The sequence below is a fragment of the Phoxinus phoxinus genome, assembly GCF_949152265.1.
Source record: "Phoxinus phoxinus genome assembly, chromosome: 14".
NCBI lineage: Eukaryota > Metazoa > Chordata > Actinopteri > Cypriniformes > Leuciscidae > Phoxinus > Phoxinus phoxinus.
In genome coordinates this window covers 22,882,588-22,900,122 of record NC_136889.1, presented here as the reverse complement: position 1 = coordinate 22,900,122, position 17,535 = coordinate 22,882,588, and the positions used below count along the sequence as shown (strand labels likewise).

General features: G+C 38.1%; 2 protein-coding genes across 3 annotated transcripts in view; both read left to right on the top strand.

Annotated features, from left to right (window-relative positions):
* Positions 1–17,535, top strand: part of LOC307010056 (zinc finger matrin-type protein 4) — a 123,246-nt gene that overhangs the window by 93,118 nt on the left and 12,593 nt on the right. The gene's annotated exons all lie outside the window — the stretch shown is intronic.
* On the top strand, positions 3,727–13,373 carry LOC307010560 (uncharacterized protein; the record flags this gene model as incomplete). Its single annotated transcript, XM_079635347.1, has 7 exons — positions 3,727–3,810; positions 5,627–5,792; positions 8,633–9,693; positions 9,907–10,062; positions 10,154–10,246; positions 10,338–10,478; positions 13,251–13,373. Exons 3-7 carry the CDS (start codon positions 8,653–8,655, stop codon positions 13,371–13,373), a joined length of 1,554 nt encoding a protein of 517 aa, XP_079491473.1. The 5' UTR covers positions 3,727–3,810; positions 5,627–5,792; positions 8,633–8,652.

Sequence of the window (17,535 nt, the reverse complement as noted above, 5' to 3'; positions counted from 1 at the left end):
AAAAAGAAAGAAGGACATACGGCAGTAGAACAACACCAGGGTGAGTAAATGATGACTTTTTCATTTTAGGGTGAACAAACCCTTTATAAAAAAAAATTAAAAATAAAATATTTTTAATTTATACTTATTTATAATTACTTTTACATTTTATTATTATATCATTTTAAAAATAAAATCCACATATAATAATACTCACTTTTAATAATAATATTAGCCTTCAGCAAAAAGAAAAACAATGTTATTTTTTTAATAGCGCAATACAGCCACTCAACAAGGTCATCCGCCCAGACCTACATTTAGGGTCTAAATTGGTGTCTGTTCAGTGCACATTTAGCACACTCCAAATTTAGGGATAATGATATGGCGGATAAGAAGTAGCAGTTTGATTCAAGCTGTGCTCTTACATCTTCAAGGAACCCTGTGATTGTCTGTGCATCCTTCCGGCTGTGATTTCCCAAAGTGGATGATGCAGTAACTCAGTGTCCCCAGTATTGACCTCTGACCAATGCACACTGCCAGACACACTGCTTGTTAGCATCATCAGCCAGAGACAGATGATACCTGCAGAGATGAAGGTTTTAGCCAATCGTATTCACTGGCTTTTACCCCAACCACACAGTCTGTCTGCTCCATTTGTGTCTGAAACGCAGTTGGTGGCCAGTAATAGTCTCAGTGCACCGTGACCAGGGAGCTTGTGGTACAGGGTCACGCCAGGCTGTGCTGACAGGATGTGTTAGCAGTGCTTACCCGCCGCTGGCCAGTGTCGCCCTCTTTAGAGCTCTAGGGTGCACCGCTGGAGGAAGACTGCCTGGTTTAGCATCTGCGGCCCTCTCCCACTGCGTCCTCTAAAAGCATTCTGCCACTCTCTTTCTGCCACTCTCTTTCTGCCACCGAGGCTCGGGCCATCATTTCCTGTAGCGTCACACTGACTCTTCTGAGCCAGATCACTCACACCCCAACTTTAACTCCACCAGAACACGTCAGCCAAATTGCAACGACCACACAGAGATGGATTCGAACTCACACATGTCTCCCTCTTAGGAGCCATAAAAATAGAAACAGATGAGACAAGTGTTAAGAGACAATTAGAGCCGCATACACATTACAGAAGGCTCTGGGTTTGACTAATTAGAATGATTCAGATTTTTGTGTGCATAGTATGAGCCAGGGTCAATTTGTAATTAAGTGGAATTACAGCAAACTGGATCTCACAAAGCACAACTGTAAACATTATTAAATAAAAACTGTAAAAATATATTAAGCAGCCTAACTGTTTTCACCCAATGTGAATTGAGAACCAGATCAGCATATAGAATGATTTCTGAAGGATCATGTGACAATGAAGACTTCAGTAACGACTGCTGAAAATTGTATAATAATTAATTTATAAGTTACAATAAGTTTTTGTAATAATGTTTCACAAAATTGATGTTATTTTTGTATGTAATTTTGATCAAATAAGTGTAACCGTGAGGAGCATTTAAGAGACTTATTTAAAAATCATATTTTTGAAAAACTCTGAGAGTCAAAGTCAACTTCAAAACAAAGTCAAATGAAATAGTCTTTAATTCTAACATCAATCACAATAAACAGGAGAATAGCATAACCACATACACATAAACGCACATCAATGCAGGACAAATACCAGACTGAAAATGAGGGCATATAAACAGGCACACCAAGGAGCAAAGAAATAACGAGGTGATTAACAAGACACAGGTGAATCGGATGAATGTATGAAACTCGTGGGGGGAAACTGGGTCAAAGGTAAACTAACACAGAAGACAAAATGCAAAAACACAAAGGCAAACCAAACATAACCCTGACACAAATCATATTGACCCCAAACTTTTGAAAAATAGTGTATTAGTACAGTAGTCTCAGTTCAATTTATTATTAATGTTATTATTCTTATTTTAATGCAAGTGAATTTCTTATGAAACCCTCATGGGGAGGGGGGTAATAAAAAATATAATATTTTGGGCAACATTTATTATGAAAGCATTTTACAAATACATTTTACATTAATATATTAATAATATTTTACAGATCATATTTAATCTTTTTATTTCACTTCAATGAAAATATACATTTCAATTACTTGATTTTTAAATATATTTTTTAACTATTACACTTACAAAAAATTGTATTGGGGATTCCAATATTTTAATATAAAAATACATATTTTTATATTAATATATCCATATTCATTTTATTATATTAAAATGTATAATATAGACTAGAAAATATAGAGGGATTTAGCTGCCTAGCATATGTGGTGATATATTACTTCCCATTATTTATTTATTTTTAAATAGTAAACACCTGCTTTAATGGAGACACATGAGGTGAACATTTTTAGAAGCAGTGACAGGATTAAAGCAAATTTGCTCTCTATTCAATCTCAGTGGTGTTTATAAGAAACAACTGATACACTAAAGAGACCTAATTTGTGATTTTCTTTTCAAGAGAATCCATTGTGCTCAGAGTTGTATTTTAAGTATGTTACCTAAGGTACTTGTGGTCTGCAAAACAGACATTAAGCGGTCCGATTTCAGTTCATTTCCTCCTGCAGTTGCAGACACCAACTCATCTATAACATTCCCTCCCTCTAATGTTCTCCATCATAGCCGCAGGTGAAAATGGATCTGACTGGCTCACTGTAAACTTCGGTTGTTGGATTGCCAGTTGCACTGCAGGTGAAAGTCAAGAAGAGTTAAACATGTGTTTAGGTGGTGAAAGCGCATCCTCTTTACCAGATCCCATCTCTCCACCCACTATAGAGTCTATGAACAGAGTGGAAGTGTGGAAGTGGTTGCTCCAGGATTGCGCTGCTGTGCATATCAAGGTAACACTTTACAAAAAGGGTGCACTAATAAGCATTAATTCATGCTTAACTAATGCACAGATAATACTGAATTAATGTATTACTAATGATTATCTAAGCTATTCATTAATGATTGCCTCATTAGCAACTAATGAAGAGTCTGTCTGGTTAATATATTAGTTCATATATGAATTGTTATTAATTCAATGTGTGTGTATTAATTCCATAATACCTTATTTTATTAACTAATAGTGTTAATTAATTTGTTAATTACCACAATGTGCCAAAGTCTTATATTTCAACTTCCAGATAATACAGGTAAACGAATATGCATTAATACATTATTAATTACAGCATTAGTAGTGTGTCAATTACTACAATGTTTTTGGAAACCAGTGTTTAATAAACAGCTTTTATAAACTCTAGTGATGGTCATTAATGATTAATTAATCATTAGCTAACAATCATTATGTTGTGACTTTACTTGTTGAGGCACATCATTATTAACTCATCATCTAGTAATTGTAGTAATTGACACTCTACTAATGCTGTAATTAATAATGTATTAATGCATATTAGGCTCATTGTGGTAATTAACAAATGAATGAACACTATTAGTTAATAAAATACGTGATTATGGAATTAATCCACAATTACATATTTAATTAATAACAATTATATGAAAAAAGTGAACTTTAACTATTGTTAGTTTTACTACACCCACCCTTGTTCACAGTACATAAAACATAAAAGTAACTAAATGAACATAAGTTAACTATGTTATTTCTACAAAAAATTAGTACTGTAGACTTTACTTAATAAGGGTTTGATTGGACAACTTAACATTGTTGAGTAAAACGCAAAACCCCATTAAATTTGATCTTTGCGGATACCGTAGAGCTCTGCTCACTTGGAGGCGGAGCAACGGAAGACAGCGCCAAGCACGAACTATATTGAAGAGGAGAAGATGGTGACTTTGTCAGGTATGATTATTTAATAATTCTTTACCATCCTGTTAAATATCGCCAGGAAAAAGTGTTGTGGGTGTTCACAGAGTTATGTTAATTTATGTTATCGGTGTATTTTGGAGTCTTATGAGTTTGAGTGTTGTTTTTTTGCAGTTAACTTATGCTTAACACCTGTTAAACATTTAAATCATGTGGCAGTGCAAGGATTGTAAAATAGCAGTTTTGATTAGATCACAGTTGTTGAAACACCATATATAGAAAGAAATAACACTATACATTGCACGCTTTTATAGCAAGAAAGTAAAGTTTTATGTACAAAGAACACTCGATCTTTTGAATTGGATCCGTTTCCACGTGTTAGACCTGGGTGGATTTGGCGTTATCCTCCCTGTGATTATAAAGTTTGTATATATATATTAGGGCTGGGGGAATTAACGCGTTAATCTTTGCGATTCATTTGAGATGTTTTTGCGTCGTTTGAACGATTTCCTGTTGTGGCTGCTATTGTAAAGGCCGAAGTTATGCCGTCCCGCCCCTCCGTGTTCGGCAATCAGGTTTCATTCTCGCGCGCAGCTTTCATGAGCGGGTCTTTTCCGCTCCATGTGTGCATCGCAATCTCGGTTCCGTGTGTGTGTGTCGGCGCGCTGCGTGCCAAACGCTTCAATCATCTACCGATCAAGCACTGGAAAAGCAAAGTCCGGTCAAATAACGTGACATTTCTGTTTGCTCAGCTGCTATAGATGGGTTTACGTTTCTCGAATTACCCATTATCCTCTGCGGCGCGCCGCCATGTTGTGTGTCAAAGCTGTCATGCTCACGTTAGATACTATTGAGTATTTTTGACTCCTGTGTTGAGATAACGATGACAAATTCCCCCAAACCTGGCGACAAGGTGAAGGTTATTTACAGGGACACATTAGACTGCGACCATTTTTGGAGAATGTGCGAGTTAAAATTGTATGTGGTCGTATTTGTGCCAGTGCATGGTCATGTAACTTACTACTCAGTTAAATTCACGCATGAATTCTCCTGCGTTTTACTTGTTTTAGCGCCCGCCAAAGTGAATTTTTGTCCCGCAAAAGTCTTATTTGATCGGTGAGTAATTTAGATGAACTTGTGCGCTTGTGTTTAACTGAAAGAACGAGCAGAAAGAGAGAGAGAGAGAGCCGGTCGCGCGCGCGCACGCGCACTCCCTCTCTCTTCGTAGCTAGCCGAAAGTGTAAACAAGACTTCACCGTCTCCAAACTAAGCGCTGTCTTGCTCTCTCTCCCTCGTGGAAAATTTAGTCTGGAGCCCTGCATTGACGGTTCACATCGCTGTAGCCAGGCGGCTGATATATGCACAGCCCTTATTATACGGTACATTTAGACTCAGTGTCAAGACAACACCATCTGGGTAAAAAAACAACAACACCACAACGCTCCGAACTAATTTAGTGTAGGAGAGCAGAGGCATGGAGCGATTAAAGGAACTCAGCTGTTTATCAATTTACCTGAAATAAAAAGCAGACTTTATAGTGTCTTTTGTTTGGGTCAGGATCGAAGCCCTCTCTGTTTCTATAATAGTCATGCTGGGCAACAATGGTAAAATGACCTGCTCTGATCACATGCTATGGTAATAATAGCTTTGCAGGACTATATTCTATTTTGATAATTGATAATTCATTGATTATTAATATTGAGATATTGATGTTTAATATTATTTTAATATAGGACTATTTTCTGTTCCCTATATATATATATATATATATAGGCCTATATATATAAATGTGTGTGTGTGTGTGTGTGTGTAGATGTGCTGTGTAACCTGTTTTTCCCCCCCTATCTTTCAGAGTGATGGTTCAGACAAAGAAAATGACTGGGTTTGATCAGCCAACATAACATTGAGTAAAACGCAAAACTCTGAGTTTAACTCTGAGGAGGCTGAGCAACAGGACGGAAGACAGACGAAAGCGTGAAGCACTAACCACATTGAGGAGAAGGTTGTGACTTTTTCAGGTATAAATATTTGATAAATCTTTACCATCCAGTTAAATACCGCCAGGAAAAAGTAATGTAGCTGTTCAGAGAGATATGTTAATTTATCAGTCTTTTGAGTTTTAGCGTTTTTTTTTAGGCAGTTATACAAACTTGTGTTTTTCAAGGCAAGCATGTGGCAGTGCAAGGACTGCAAAATAACAGTCTCGACTAGATCACAGTTGTTGAAACACTATAGATTAGTGCATGGACATTATGGTCGCGGTAATCGTTTTCCGTGCACTTATTCTGAGTGTCCCTGTAGTTTTAAAACCTGGAATGCGCTACACAGCCATCTCAGTCGTAACCATGCAAAGGAGAACACTGGGTTACCTGCAAGTGTAGCCACGTTCAATTGCCATGTGTGTTCTTGCAGTGATATAGCGTCAGAACGAGAGTATTTTAGTCACATCCATAACCACCTAAAAAACAGTGAGACTGTGCCTTGTATGTTTGAGTACTGTTCTTTTCAGACAAATGTGTATGGCACATTTAAGTCCCATAAGAATAGGAAGCACAATCCTTATTCTCTTCAGGACTTCAAAACTGGGGTCGTTAGAGAAACTGTTACTCAGGAATTCAGTGAAGATCCATTGCCAGCTGAAGAGGAGAATGTAGATGTTTCAGGTAGTGTTGAAATGGTTACAGGAGGACAAGATTTGTCCAAAACCATAGAGCTAAAATTTGCATCCATTTTGCTAAAACTTGAAAATTATTTTCATGTTCCTAGTAATGCTATTGATGAACTTATCACAGATTTGCAGTTCTTGATCAGTTCTGCATCAGGATCCGTATCGACGCAAGTTATTCTTGATACCTTTCAGAAACATGATCTTCATGTAGATCAGCTGGTCATAAAAGAGCTTATTAGTTCTTTGTCATCATCCAATCCTCTGTTGAACGCTACTTCAAAAGATGGTCCTTTAGCCACTGCTTTCAAGCGCATGAAATATTACAGGGAACATTTTGAAATAATTGAACCTGTTGAAATAATTCTTCAGTCTGAAAAAAATAGATCTTTTCAATACATACCCATCCTAAAATCATTACAACAGCTGCTTAATCAGAAAGACATACTTGATAAAGTTGTTGGTTCTCATAAAGGGCTGCAAATCATAAATGATGGGTCTTACAGATCTTTCAAAGATGGTCAGCACTTTAAAGATAATGAGTTTCTCTCAGGGACTGAACTCAGACTCTCCTTGTGTCTGTACATAGATGACTTTGAGCTGTGTAACCCATTAGGAACGTCACGCAAAAAGCATAAGATCTGTGCGGTTTATTGGATCTTAGGGAACTTACCGCCAGGCTGTAGTTCATCGTTGTCCTCAATTCATCTCGCTTTGCTATGTAAAAGTGATGATGTGAAGGCCTATGGCTATAGAAAAATTTTGGAGCCTCTTGTGAACGATCTCATCACTTTAGAGCAACAGGGTATATTTGTCAATCACTTGAAAACATGTATCAGAGGCACAGTCCAGTATGTGGTTGCAGACAGTCTTGGTGCACATGCATTAGCAGGTTTTGTTGAGAATTTTTCAGGGGAATATTTTTGTAGGTTTTGCACTGCTACACGCACAGAAACTCAGTCAAAGGAGGTCAGAGATGGTGTTTTTCCTCTCAGATCTGAAGAGCAGCATGATCAACATGTAGCAGATGCATGTAAGAAAGGAGAAGCATGTTGTGGTGTAAAAAAGGCTTGTCCTTTATCTGAGAACCTCTCATACTTTAAAGTTACTGCAGGTTTTCCGCCAGATGTGGCCCATGATCTCCTAGAAGGTATAGTGCCTGTTGAGTTGGCTGGATGCTTTGAAATATTTACAAAGAAGAAATATTTCACCTTTGATCAACTTAATAAGCTGATTCAGGAATTCCCATTCAAGTGGGGAGATAAAACCAATCGCCCTCATGTGCTTCCACTCACTTTTTCAAGGAATAAAACTATTGGGGGAAACGCACATGAGAATTGGTGTTTGCTGCGGCTAATTCCATTAATTGTTGGAAAACGTGTACCTCAGGATGAACCTGCTTGGGAACTCCTCCTTCTCCTGAAAGACATTGTCGAACTTCTTGTGTGTCCTGTGCATACTACTGAGTCGGTTGCATACTTGGAGAGTAAAATATCTGAACACCGCAATCTGTTCCAAGTACTTTTTCCAGAAAGAAAGCTTTTGCCAAAACATCACTTTCTGGAACATTATCCAGTGATGATCCGTCTCTTTGGTCCACCCGTTTCATTCTGGACAATGAGATTCGAAGCCAAGCACAGTTTCTTTAAACGAGTAGCTAGGCACACTAACTGTTTCAAAAATATCACCAAGACTTTGGCCAGGAAACATCAGCTCATGGTTGGTCAATTTATGCAGTCAGGCCGGTGTGATGAATTGTCTGTAGAGGTTACACGCATTTCAACTGTCCCTGTCGATGTTCTTCATGAAGACGTTGCTTACACCTTTAATCAAAGATACCCGGACACTTCTGTTAATTTAGCTCAGACAGTATTTTCTGATGGCATAAAGTACACAAAGGGTATGATCATTGTGCATGGAACAATCAGTGGGTTGCCTGATTTTGCAGAAATTGTGCAGATTTGTGTTTTGAAAGATGGAATTGCTTTTATAGCAAGAAAGTTAGTTTCCTGGTACAATGAACACTATCGATCCTTTGAATTGGAACCACATCCAAGGGATCTTTCGTTTATAGAGCTGGGTGAATTGGCAGACCATTATCCTCTCTGTGATTATAAAGTTGGTGCTATCCGTATGGTTACCTTGAAAAGGTACATACATGCTGCTTGACCAGTTTTCTTTTTTCTCTTTCAGAGTGATTGATCAAACAGAAAATGACTGATCCAGCAAAATTCAAAATTGTTCTAGGCGATAGTAATTCATTGAAATTGACGCTGCCTTCTGGAATACCCAAATTTATTGAAGAGTTTAAATCTGAGATTAGGAAACAATGTGGTGTCACAGGAGATTTCAGGCTGCAGTATCTTGATACTGACTTTGATGATTTCTTGAATCTTACCTCAACTTTGGATCTCCAGGACAAAGGAACAGTTAAAGTGGTAGCACAAAGTGCATATGATGTCTGTTCTCTCTCATCTGCGGACACTGATATACGCTCATCAACTTCATCTCCGTCACCATGTTGCCTGTCAGTTTCTCCAACAACATCAGATGTTGCTTCTGCCTCAGCTTCTGCCTCAACTTCTGAGCTGTCTTCATCCACAACGCTGAGAAGTGAAACCTGGCCAACTAACTTTCCGATCCCAAAGTTTCCCTATGAGGTGGAGCTGGAACTGCAGAAAGCCCACGAAGAGTTCTTGAATGATGGTACTTTACTTAACATAGACTCAAAGCCTAAACTAAAATCAGAAATTCTGAAATCCTTGGCTGCAGAACTAGTGAAGTACAAAGTGTACCCTAGGATTGAAGAATATGAAGAGGTTGCGAAAGCGCTGATTACAAAGCATCCATGCCTACAGGAAAAAGGATCAGTTGGTGGGTTCTATGGCTGGAAAATCAGTCTACAGTGGAAGATGGCGAATTATCGGCGTACACTACGAGCAGCTGGCTGTTCTGAAGTAAAGCTAAATTCTTTAAAACACAAACATGGTGAAAATACAAGTCCAAACCAAGTCAAAAAGCCGAAGAAGGCTGAAGTCAATTTCTACCCTGATTATCCAGCTGGAGAGAACAAACAAAGCCTAGAGGAAGAGCGACTGGCATTGCTGTCTGAGGTTCAGAAAAAGGACAACCATCAAATTATTAAACAAAAAATGGAAAAAACTTTTGTCTACAGAAGACATGAAGTAATTGAAGAGACGCCCTTCATTGTTGACTTCAAAAGCAGATGGCCAGCTCTGTTTTGTGAACATGAGGTAAATATGATGTTATAACTATTTCTTTAATAGGTTAAGGTGGTGAAACAAATGGTAATTAATTTGCCTTATGTCTAATTGTGCTTTAGTTATTCATGTCCATGCAGAGTTAGCCTAAATGCTTTTGTGTTCAGATGTCAATAAATGACCCTGAATATATTTTTAAACATGAAAGCTATCCTTACTATAATCTTACGTGTCTTAAATCTGCAGATTGCTGCCGAGTTTACTCGAATCACTACCGTCCCACTAATTCAAACATTTATGTCAAAACTGGATGGTTACACAAGCAAGCTGACCAGCATCTACCGGAGAAAAGGAGGAGTTGCAGGACGTAAAATTTGGAAACTGATGGCTAACATTGATGAGGTTTGTTATCTGTATTTATGATGCTTGTAAATAATGTCCACTTTAGTATGGTGTTTTGCCATTGTCTATACTTATGTCTACTCTTCTACAGAATGATACCATCTCAACTCGGAGAGCATGCATTCTCCGAGCACTTTCTGTGTATCTTAATGAAGACAATGAAAACCTCATGAAGGAGTATGCAGTAAGTGTTTTCAGGCAGTTTTTTGTGAATATTTCAATATTTTGTTGCAGTTAAAGTGACTGAACAGCGTTACTGTTTTTGTGTTTTGTAGGACACAGACTTTGAGAATGCCGAGAGAGACATGGCCAATACTGTGATTGGAATCTACATCATCAGACCTGAAGATGCAGAAGCCTGTGACCCACCATCGGATGTTGGACTGATTGTTGAAGGAGTGAAAGTCCTTCAGAATGTTGGTGATGTCACCAAGGCTTGTGCTCTTCTTTTGGGAGTCATATACTGTTTGAATCTCAGTTATCCTTCAGATCTGAAGTATACTTTTGAGTTTTTACAGAAAGTGTTGCTGGGACTTGATGCACAGAAACTGTCACACAAAATACAGGTTCTCAAGAACAAACTTGTTGGTTGAATCAAACATCCTGATTTTCCTTTCATTTGTTCAGAATGAAGGTTTTTCCTTTTTTTTTTTTTTTTTTTTTTTGTGAAGAGCTGTGACTTAAATTGTTTCTGGTTTTAAAATTAGGGGCCAGTTTTAATGTTGTCTTTGTTGATGGCACCAAATTTTGAAATGGAGTTCTGCAGCTTTTTGAGGGATGCTGCCTTGCTTGAGCAGACTGTTAATTGTTTGTAAGAACTGTTCTTAGTTTGTAAGAATTCATTGTTTGTAAGAACAAGTTTAAAGTTGTAAGGCGTTAAACTTGTTTGCGGTTGTTTACAAAAATGTAGAGGCCAGTTTCAATCTTTTCTTTACCAATACTTCAAACGATTTGAAATATCACAAATTGAGCACTGAAGCATTTTGTGACATGCTTGTATGTCTTGAACAAACTTTATTTTTTGAAGTAAATTTTTATTCGAATATTTGAAGGCTGTAGCACATAGTAAAATAATAACAATTTTGTCAATGGTAAACATTCTTAGTTTTTTTTTGTCTTTTTGAAACCACATCCATTTTAGCTGTTTGTTGTTGTTTACAAAAATAGAGGCCAGTTTTGTTTTCTTTAACAATGGCTTAAACCATTTGAAATCTCAAATTTAGTACTGTAGCATTTTGTGACATGCTGCCTGTCTTGAAGAAACTTTCCTTTTATTTTTTTGAAGTTACATGTTTATTACAATATTTCAAGGAAGTTGCACATTTTAAGAATTGTTTATTGACAAACAAATGTTGTTGTTTTTTACTTAAAAAAATTATTATTTTTTTTTTAAGCAAACTCTGTTATTTAAGCTTTTTGTGGTTGTTAACGAAAATAGAGGTCAGTTTTAAAATGTTATTTACCAGTGGCTTAAATTATTTGAAATATATCAAATTGAGTACTGTAGCATTTTGTGATAGGCTGCCTGTCTTGTTTTTGTTTTTTAAGTTAAATTTTATTACAGGCAGTTGCACATTGTAAGAATGTTAACTATTGACTTTTTTTTTTTTTACAAACTGTTATTCAAGCTGTTTGTGGTTGTTTACAAAAAAGAGGCCAGTTTTAATGTTACTTTTACTGTTGATTGTAAAGATCAGAAATCGAGTTTAGCACTATTTTAGGGCATGCTGCTTAATTTCAACGTAACATTTTTATAAGCAAGACGTACAAATTCTTGAAGACAGTTGCACTTTAAAAGACTTTATGAATGTTTACTGTGAAATGATTGATCTTGTAGTGTATTTGTTTCAAAGAAACTGTGAGATTGAAGTTGTTTTAGCAGTGGTATATTGCAAAACCTTACAAAAAAATAAATTCATTTTGCTTCTAAAAATATGCTTGATTATTTAAGTTTTACACTTGTAGAGCAAATACTTAAAGTTAATAAAATTAATAAAAAAAATGTTCACCTTACGTATTGAAAGTTCATAATTGTAACATAACATTACTAAGTAAAATATACATATAACTAAAATGCAGTAGTGACACATCTGAATGGGTTGTATGTACTAAAAAATGTTTTGTCAACTTTACCAGAATTTATTTTGTTCATTCAACTGCATTGTTACTTGTAGAAACTACTTAACACACTTACGTGGAACCACTTGACACCCTTTTTTTATGTAAGTCCAACAAATCATTTTTTTGAGTGTATTAACCAGACAGACTCTTCATTAGTTGCTAATGAGGCAATCATTAATGAATAGCTTAGATAATCATTAGTAATACATTAATTCAGTATTATCTGTGCATTAGTTAAGCATGAATTAATGCTTATTAGTGCACCCTTATTGTAAAGTGTTACCCGTATCAATTTAACAGGCCATAATGCAATACTTAATAAAGTAATAACATCTGGTCCAAAATAGCAATGGAAAGGGAATTTTTATTTTTATTAAACATAATAAATTACTTGCAGTAACCACTGACAAAACCAAAACTTGTTTTTTTTATGCTAAATTTAAAAAAAAAAGCATAAGAATATGTGGATGGAAACCAAACTACTCTCTCTTTTTAGGTGTGTAGTCTGTTAAATATACAAATACAAATGTTGTATAAAAGTGATGTCAGTGTTTCCATCCAGGGGGCTTGAAAATGGCAACAGATTTCGCTAACACTTTATTTTGATGGATAAACATTCTACTATCTATAAGTAACTTTGCAATTACATGTCAACAAGCCATAAGAGTATTAGTAGACTGGATAATGCTAACAGTTTATTTTGATGCTCCCCAAACAGACATTCAACTGACTATGAGTAACTTTGCAATTACTGTACATGTCAACTTATTCTACTAACCTAATCTAACAGTCTACTAATACTCCAATGAGAGTTAGTTGACATGTAGTTGCAAACTTATAGTTAGGAGAATGTATAAAGTGGACAAGTGTAACCCAGATTTCTGACCTTTAAACGTGGTGTGACAAGGAGAGGAAAACCTTAAATGGAGCTGGAGCGGAGTGATTACAGAACACTTTGAGGGAGGAGGGAAAATATCTGCCGCTCCAGTCCACACACATACTCGACACAGCGTGCCCTGCTTTTTTCTTCCCAGTAAGTGTGTTTTCTTATCTCCTTTACCGCTCAGGAGCACACAGGTCTGGCCTGCTGTGATTACACACCCTTTATCTTACAGTCAGGCCGGCTCCGGCCTCGCTACATCACCCGACTGGGCTTTCACCTGAGCTCTGTTTGCTCGTCAGCACTCTAAGGAGATTTTTAGGACGTGGCCAGCGGTTGGATAAGTCAGTGATTTAGTGCAGGCGAGTGCAGGACTGCTGACAGTGTGCCGTTTTACTACAGGCGGTGAGGATGGGGCACGTGAGAGCTCAGGTTGGGGAGGATGTTCAGTGACCCATTTTCTGGGTGTGATAACAGTGTGGTGTGACGGGAGACTGAGTAAAGATACCTTTGTCTCACCCTGTGACAAAAATGGAAAAAAAGGGGGGGGGAGACAGGATGAAAGGAGATGGCAAGAGAATGAGGTTGCGGAAGGAGGAGGAGGAGGACTGCTGGCTGCTTGAACAGGCATGCTGATTGATTAGATGAGAGAGGTGTAATCTGAGTCCTCTGCACTGATGTTTAGGCCCTCTCCTCCTGCTATCGATCCCTTGGGCTGCCTGGAACAAGAAAGGAGGTTCCAGCTCATTGGGCTGCCGCTACCTGTGTAATCACTCTCCCCGAATTGGAGGAAACCCAGGGGAATGGGGCAGTCAGTGGATGGGTAGACAGTGCCGTCTCTGGTGGGAAAGAGCTTATCTGTTGAGTTCATCAGACTGCAGGCTCACTGCCTTTCCAGCATGTAAAAAAACGGATTGAGATGTTGCAATAAGCCATTATATGCTGAGGACTTTATACAGTACACGTATGCCAACTCAGAAGCTGAGCAACCTGGAGTTTCACAATTGTTGCATTGCAAAAAGTGTCAGAACACAATTCATGATGCAAGTGAATGTTTCTGCAACTTCAGCCACTTTTAAAAACTTACCATTTTACCCATTTTCCAGAGACCAACTTTTAACTTTAAAATCTGACAAACCATTATAAAAAAATGAAGACCCTAACAAAAGTTTTCCCCTTAATAAAAAATAAATAATGTACTTGTTATGGTATGCAGACACAGGAGAGGAAGATGGATGGTGAAAAGTGATTTATTGATAATATAAAGGTGCAGTGATGAGGTAAGCAGGGTAGTGGAGTACAAAGGATGATGTTAATTGAGACAAAGAGGAATGGACGGCAGGGCAGAGCAGGCCCTTCAGGAGGCCAGGGCGGAATAGTTCCCACTGGACTTTGGATGAGGACGGAGACTGGAATCCCCACAGGACCCTGGACGAGGGCGGAGACTGGAGTCACTTCTGGGCTCTGAACAAGAACGAAGACTGGAGTCACCTCAGGACTCGGGATAAGGATGGAGACTCAGGATTCAGATGGTGGCGGGCATCTTGGACAAGGGCTCAGGTGTGGCGGTGGCCATCTTGGCAGAGGGCTCTGGAACGAGGACGGGACGAGACTTTGTAACGGTGTCCATGACAGGACGAGACTCTGGAACAGGGGCCATGACGGGACGAGACTCTGGAATGATGGCGGCGGTCTCGACGTGTCAGGATTTAGGAATGGCGGCCATCATGGGATGAAGAATCAGGCGTGGCCACCATCTTGGATGGAGACACACGTGTGTCCACCATCCTGGCTGGAGACTGACCTCTTTCATTTTCAGTTTTGGTCCGACCTTCTGTTACGGTATGCAGACACAGGAGAGAAAGATGGATGGTGAATAGTGATTTATTGATAATATACTGTAGGTGCAGTGATGAGATAAGCAGGGTAGTGGAGTCCAAAGGATTATCTTAATGGAGACACAGAGGAAAGGGAGATCGCTGGAGTACTTAAATAATCATTTATTACTTAGTTTATTATTTTAAAAAGTAAATAACTTAAAATAAAAATAATTACCGGATTCGATTGTCAGCAGCACTAATAATTGTACATAAAATAAAATATAAAAATATAATAATCTTATTTTATGTAAAATTACAATAGTAATATTTATGACTGTCTTAATTTCTTAAATCCACAAACAATCAAATATTTATTTTGTCGGTATCCCACAGGTAAAACCTGATTTTACCAAGTGCAACATTCCATTTAATCATATTTAAGGGACACGTTTACAGTTTATGTCCAGTTTAGGCTTACAACCAGGGTTAGGTGCTTCTACATCAGTGTTATTCACCTATTTTCCCCCTTTGATTTTAGGGATAACTTATGTGTAGGTTTAGGTTTAGAATATGGTTTGGATACAATTTTTGGACAGAAATGTTCTTCCAGGTTCAACAAAATATGTTGTCTAACTTTACTAAATCAGGATGTGCAAATCACAACGTGCCCTTAAGTGTTATTTTAGAAATGATCATCTTATTATTTCCATGATGCCATGCTTGTCACGTGACACACCTCAGCCACAATAGCGATGTATTACAGATGTATTGCTTTTATTTCCTTTTCCCCTTTTTTATTCAAAATAATCACAAACTTGTTAACTATATCATGAAGCATCTGATATTCAGATTCTCAAATATGTCTAAGTGAATGCATATTGTTATTTAAGCACCTTTTATAATTATCATGTTAGCTGATCTATAATCTGCGATGGGGACCACCATGCTACAGTAGCTGTCATGTAGAATGCCATTTCTGTTTTTATCTATAGTAATATGCAGCCATGTGCCTGTGAACACTGTTTGAGTGAACGGAAATGACAGCCGCCGAGTCACCTAATCAAAAAACAAACATGGCTGTGTGCATCGCTTGACCGTTTCATTGACATTATTGTGTTTATATGCCCTATAAACTTTTGTCATGGTACTTCTGTGACAATTTGAGTGTCTGTGACATAAAATAAACACATCATGTGCCTGTAAACACTGTTTGAGTTTGTGCGAATATGAATGATGGCCACTTATCCAGCTCACCTCTCTCTATGTTAGTGCGAAAGCCAATTTGAATCTGGCAAAATTTGACGTCACTGTACATTCTAAAATTCCATATGTTAGGGGCACAGAAATAACAATCCTACATGTGGGACCGTAAGGCTCAAGCGGTTAAAAAACTGATGCTGGGGGCTCAGCTAGAATATTTAAGACTTGCGTGCGAAAGGGTTAAAGCTTCTCTGTTGTTGAAAAGCGATTCCCATTAAAAGAATGGGAAGATGGTTGGTGAATGTTGCATTCCCAAATGCACATTAAAGCGACCTAAACTGGAATTCACGTGGAGCAGCATTTACTGCAATCTTAGCCGCTCTGAGACGCTGCAAACACCGGCGGATCATGAGCTGCTCACATGTAAGAACACAGTGGGATTATCGAATCAAAGCAGCAATAAGCCATATTCCGATGTAGAATTTATTTTGAATAATCGTGCAGGTAGAATGACTGCATGCTTGATTGGTCATACACTCACATCTGCATTTGTTTCTGGTCTCAGAGATCACCTGGCTCACTCCAGGGGAGCGGAAACTCATTGACAGGGAAGATTGCTCATGATGGACAGTCGAGAATAAATTTCATCTCATCTCGCTCTTATATAACTCAGGAATGAGCTGCCTAATGTAACGCCGGGTGCCAGTCGAGAGAAAGAGTGGCTTTGGGGATTAAACCATGCCGTCTCCAGGGGACAACGGGACGCCAGCTGATGCGGATGCGGCTACTGCTGGATGTGCGTGGAGTCGTGTAAGGAGCTTTGGTGGGGTGACGAGTATTCGGCTGACAGTCATTGGGATTAGTTCCCTGCACAGGCATAAAGAGAGACTGGCTGTATAAACAGATTTCTCTTTCCGTCCTTCATTGGGGGTTAGCGTGGGTCTTTAATCTGACTGCCTTCCTCTATTGCGTTTCAGCTCTCTCAATCTTCCGCGCCGCATCTTAGAAGTCTCGCAGAACTCCTGGCTTTGCATTAAAGACAAGTTGGTTTTAGTAGTGTAATATCGGTGCGATTTTTCATCTTATAAATGTGATTAATTAGCATGAGAGTGCAAATTGTAAATTTTAAGCTCAGATACGTCACTAGCATTCATAAAGTTAAAGCATAGTTAAGTTTTTATTTCAAATAAATTCTGTTATATTTCATTTCAGCACTCTCGCTGCAGAAGTCTTGCAAAACTACCAGCTTTGCATTAAAGACAAGTTGCTTTTAGTGCAGTATCTTTATATTTTTCTCATCTTAGAAATGTGATTAATGAGCACAAGAGTGCATATTGTAATTTTTAAGCTTGCATGCATCACTAGCATTTATAAAGTTAAAGCATAGTTAACTCTTTAAAAATAGCTCTGCTGAGCTCTTTAACTCTCAACCTCTTAAACCCCACTTAGTAA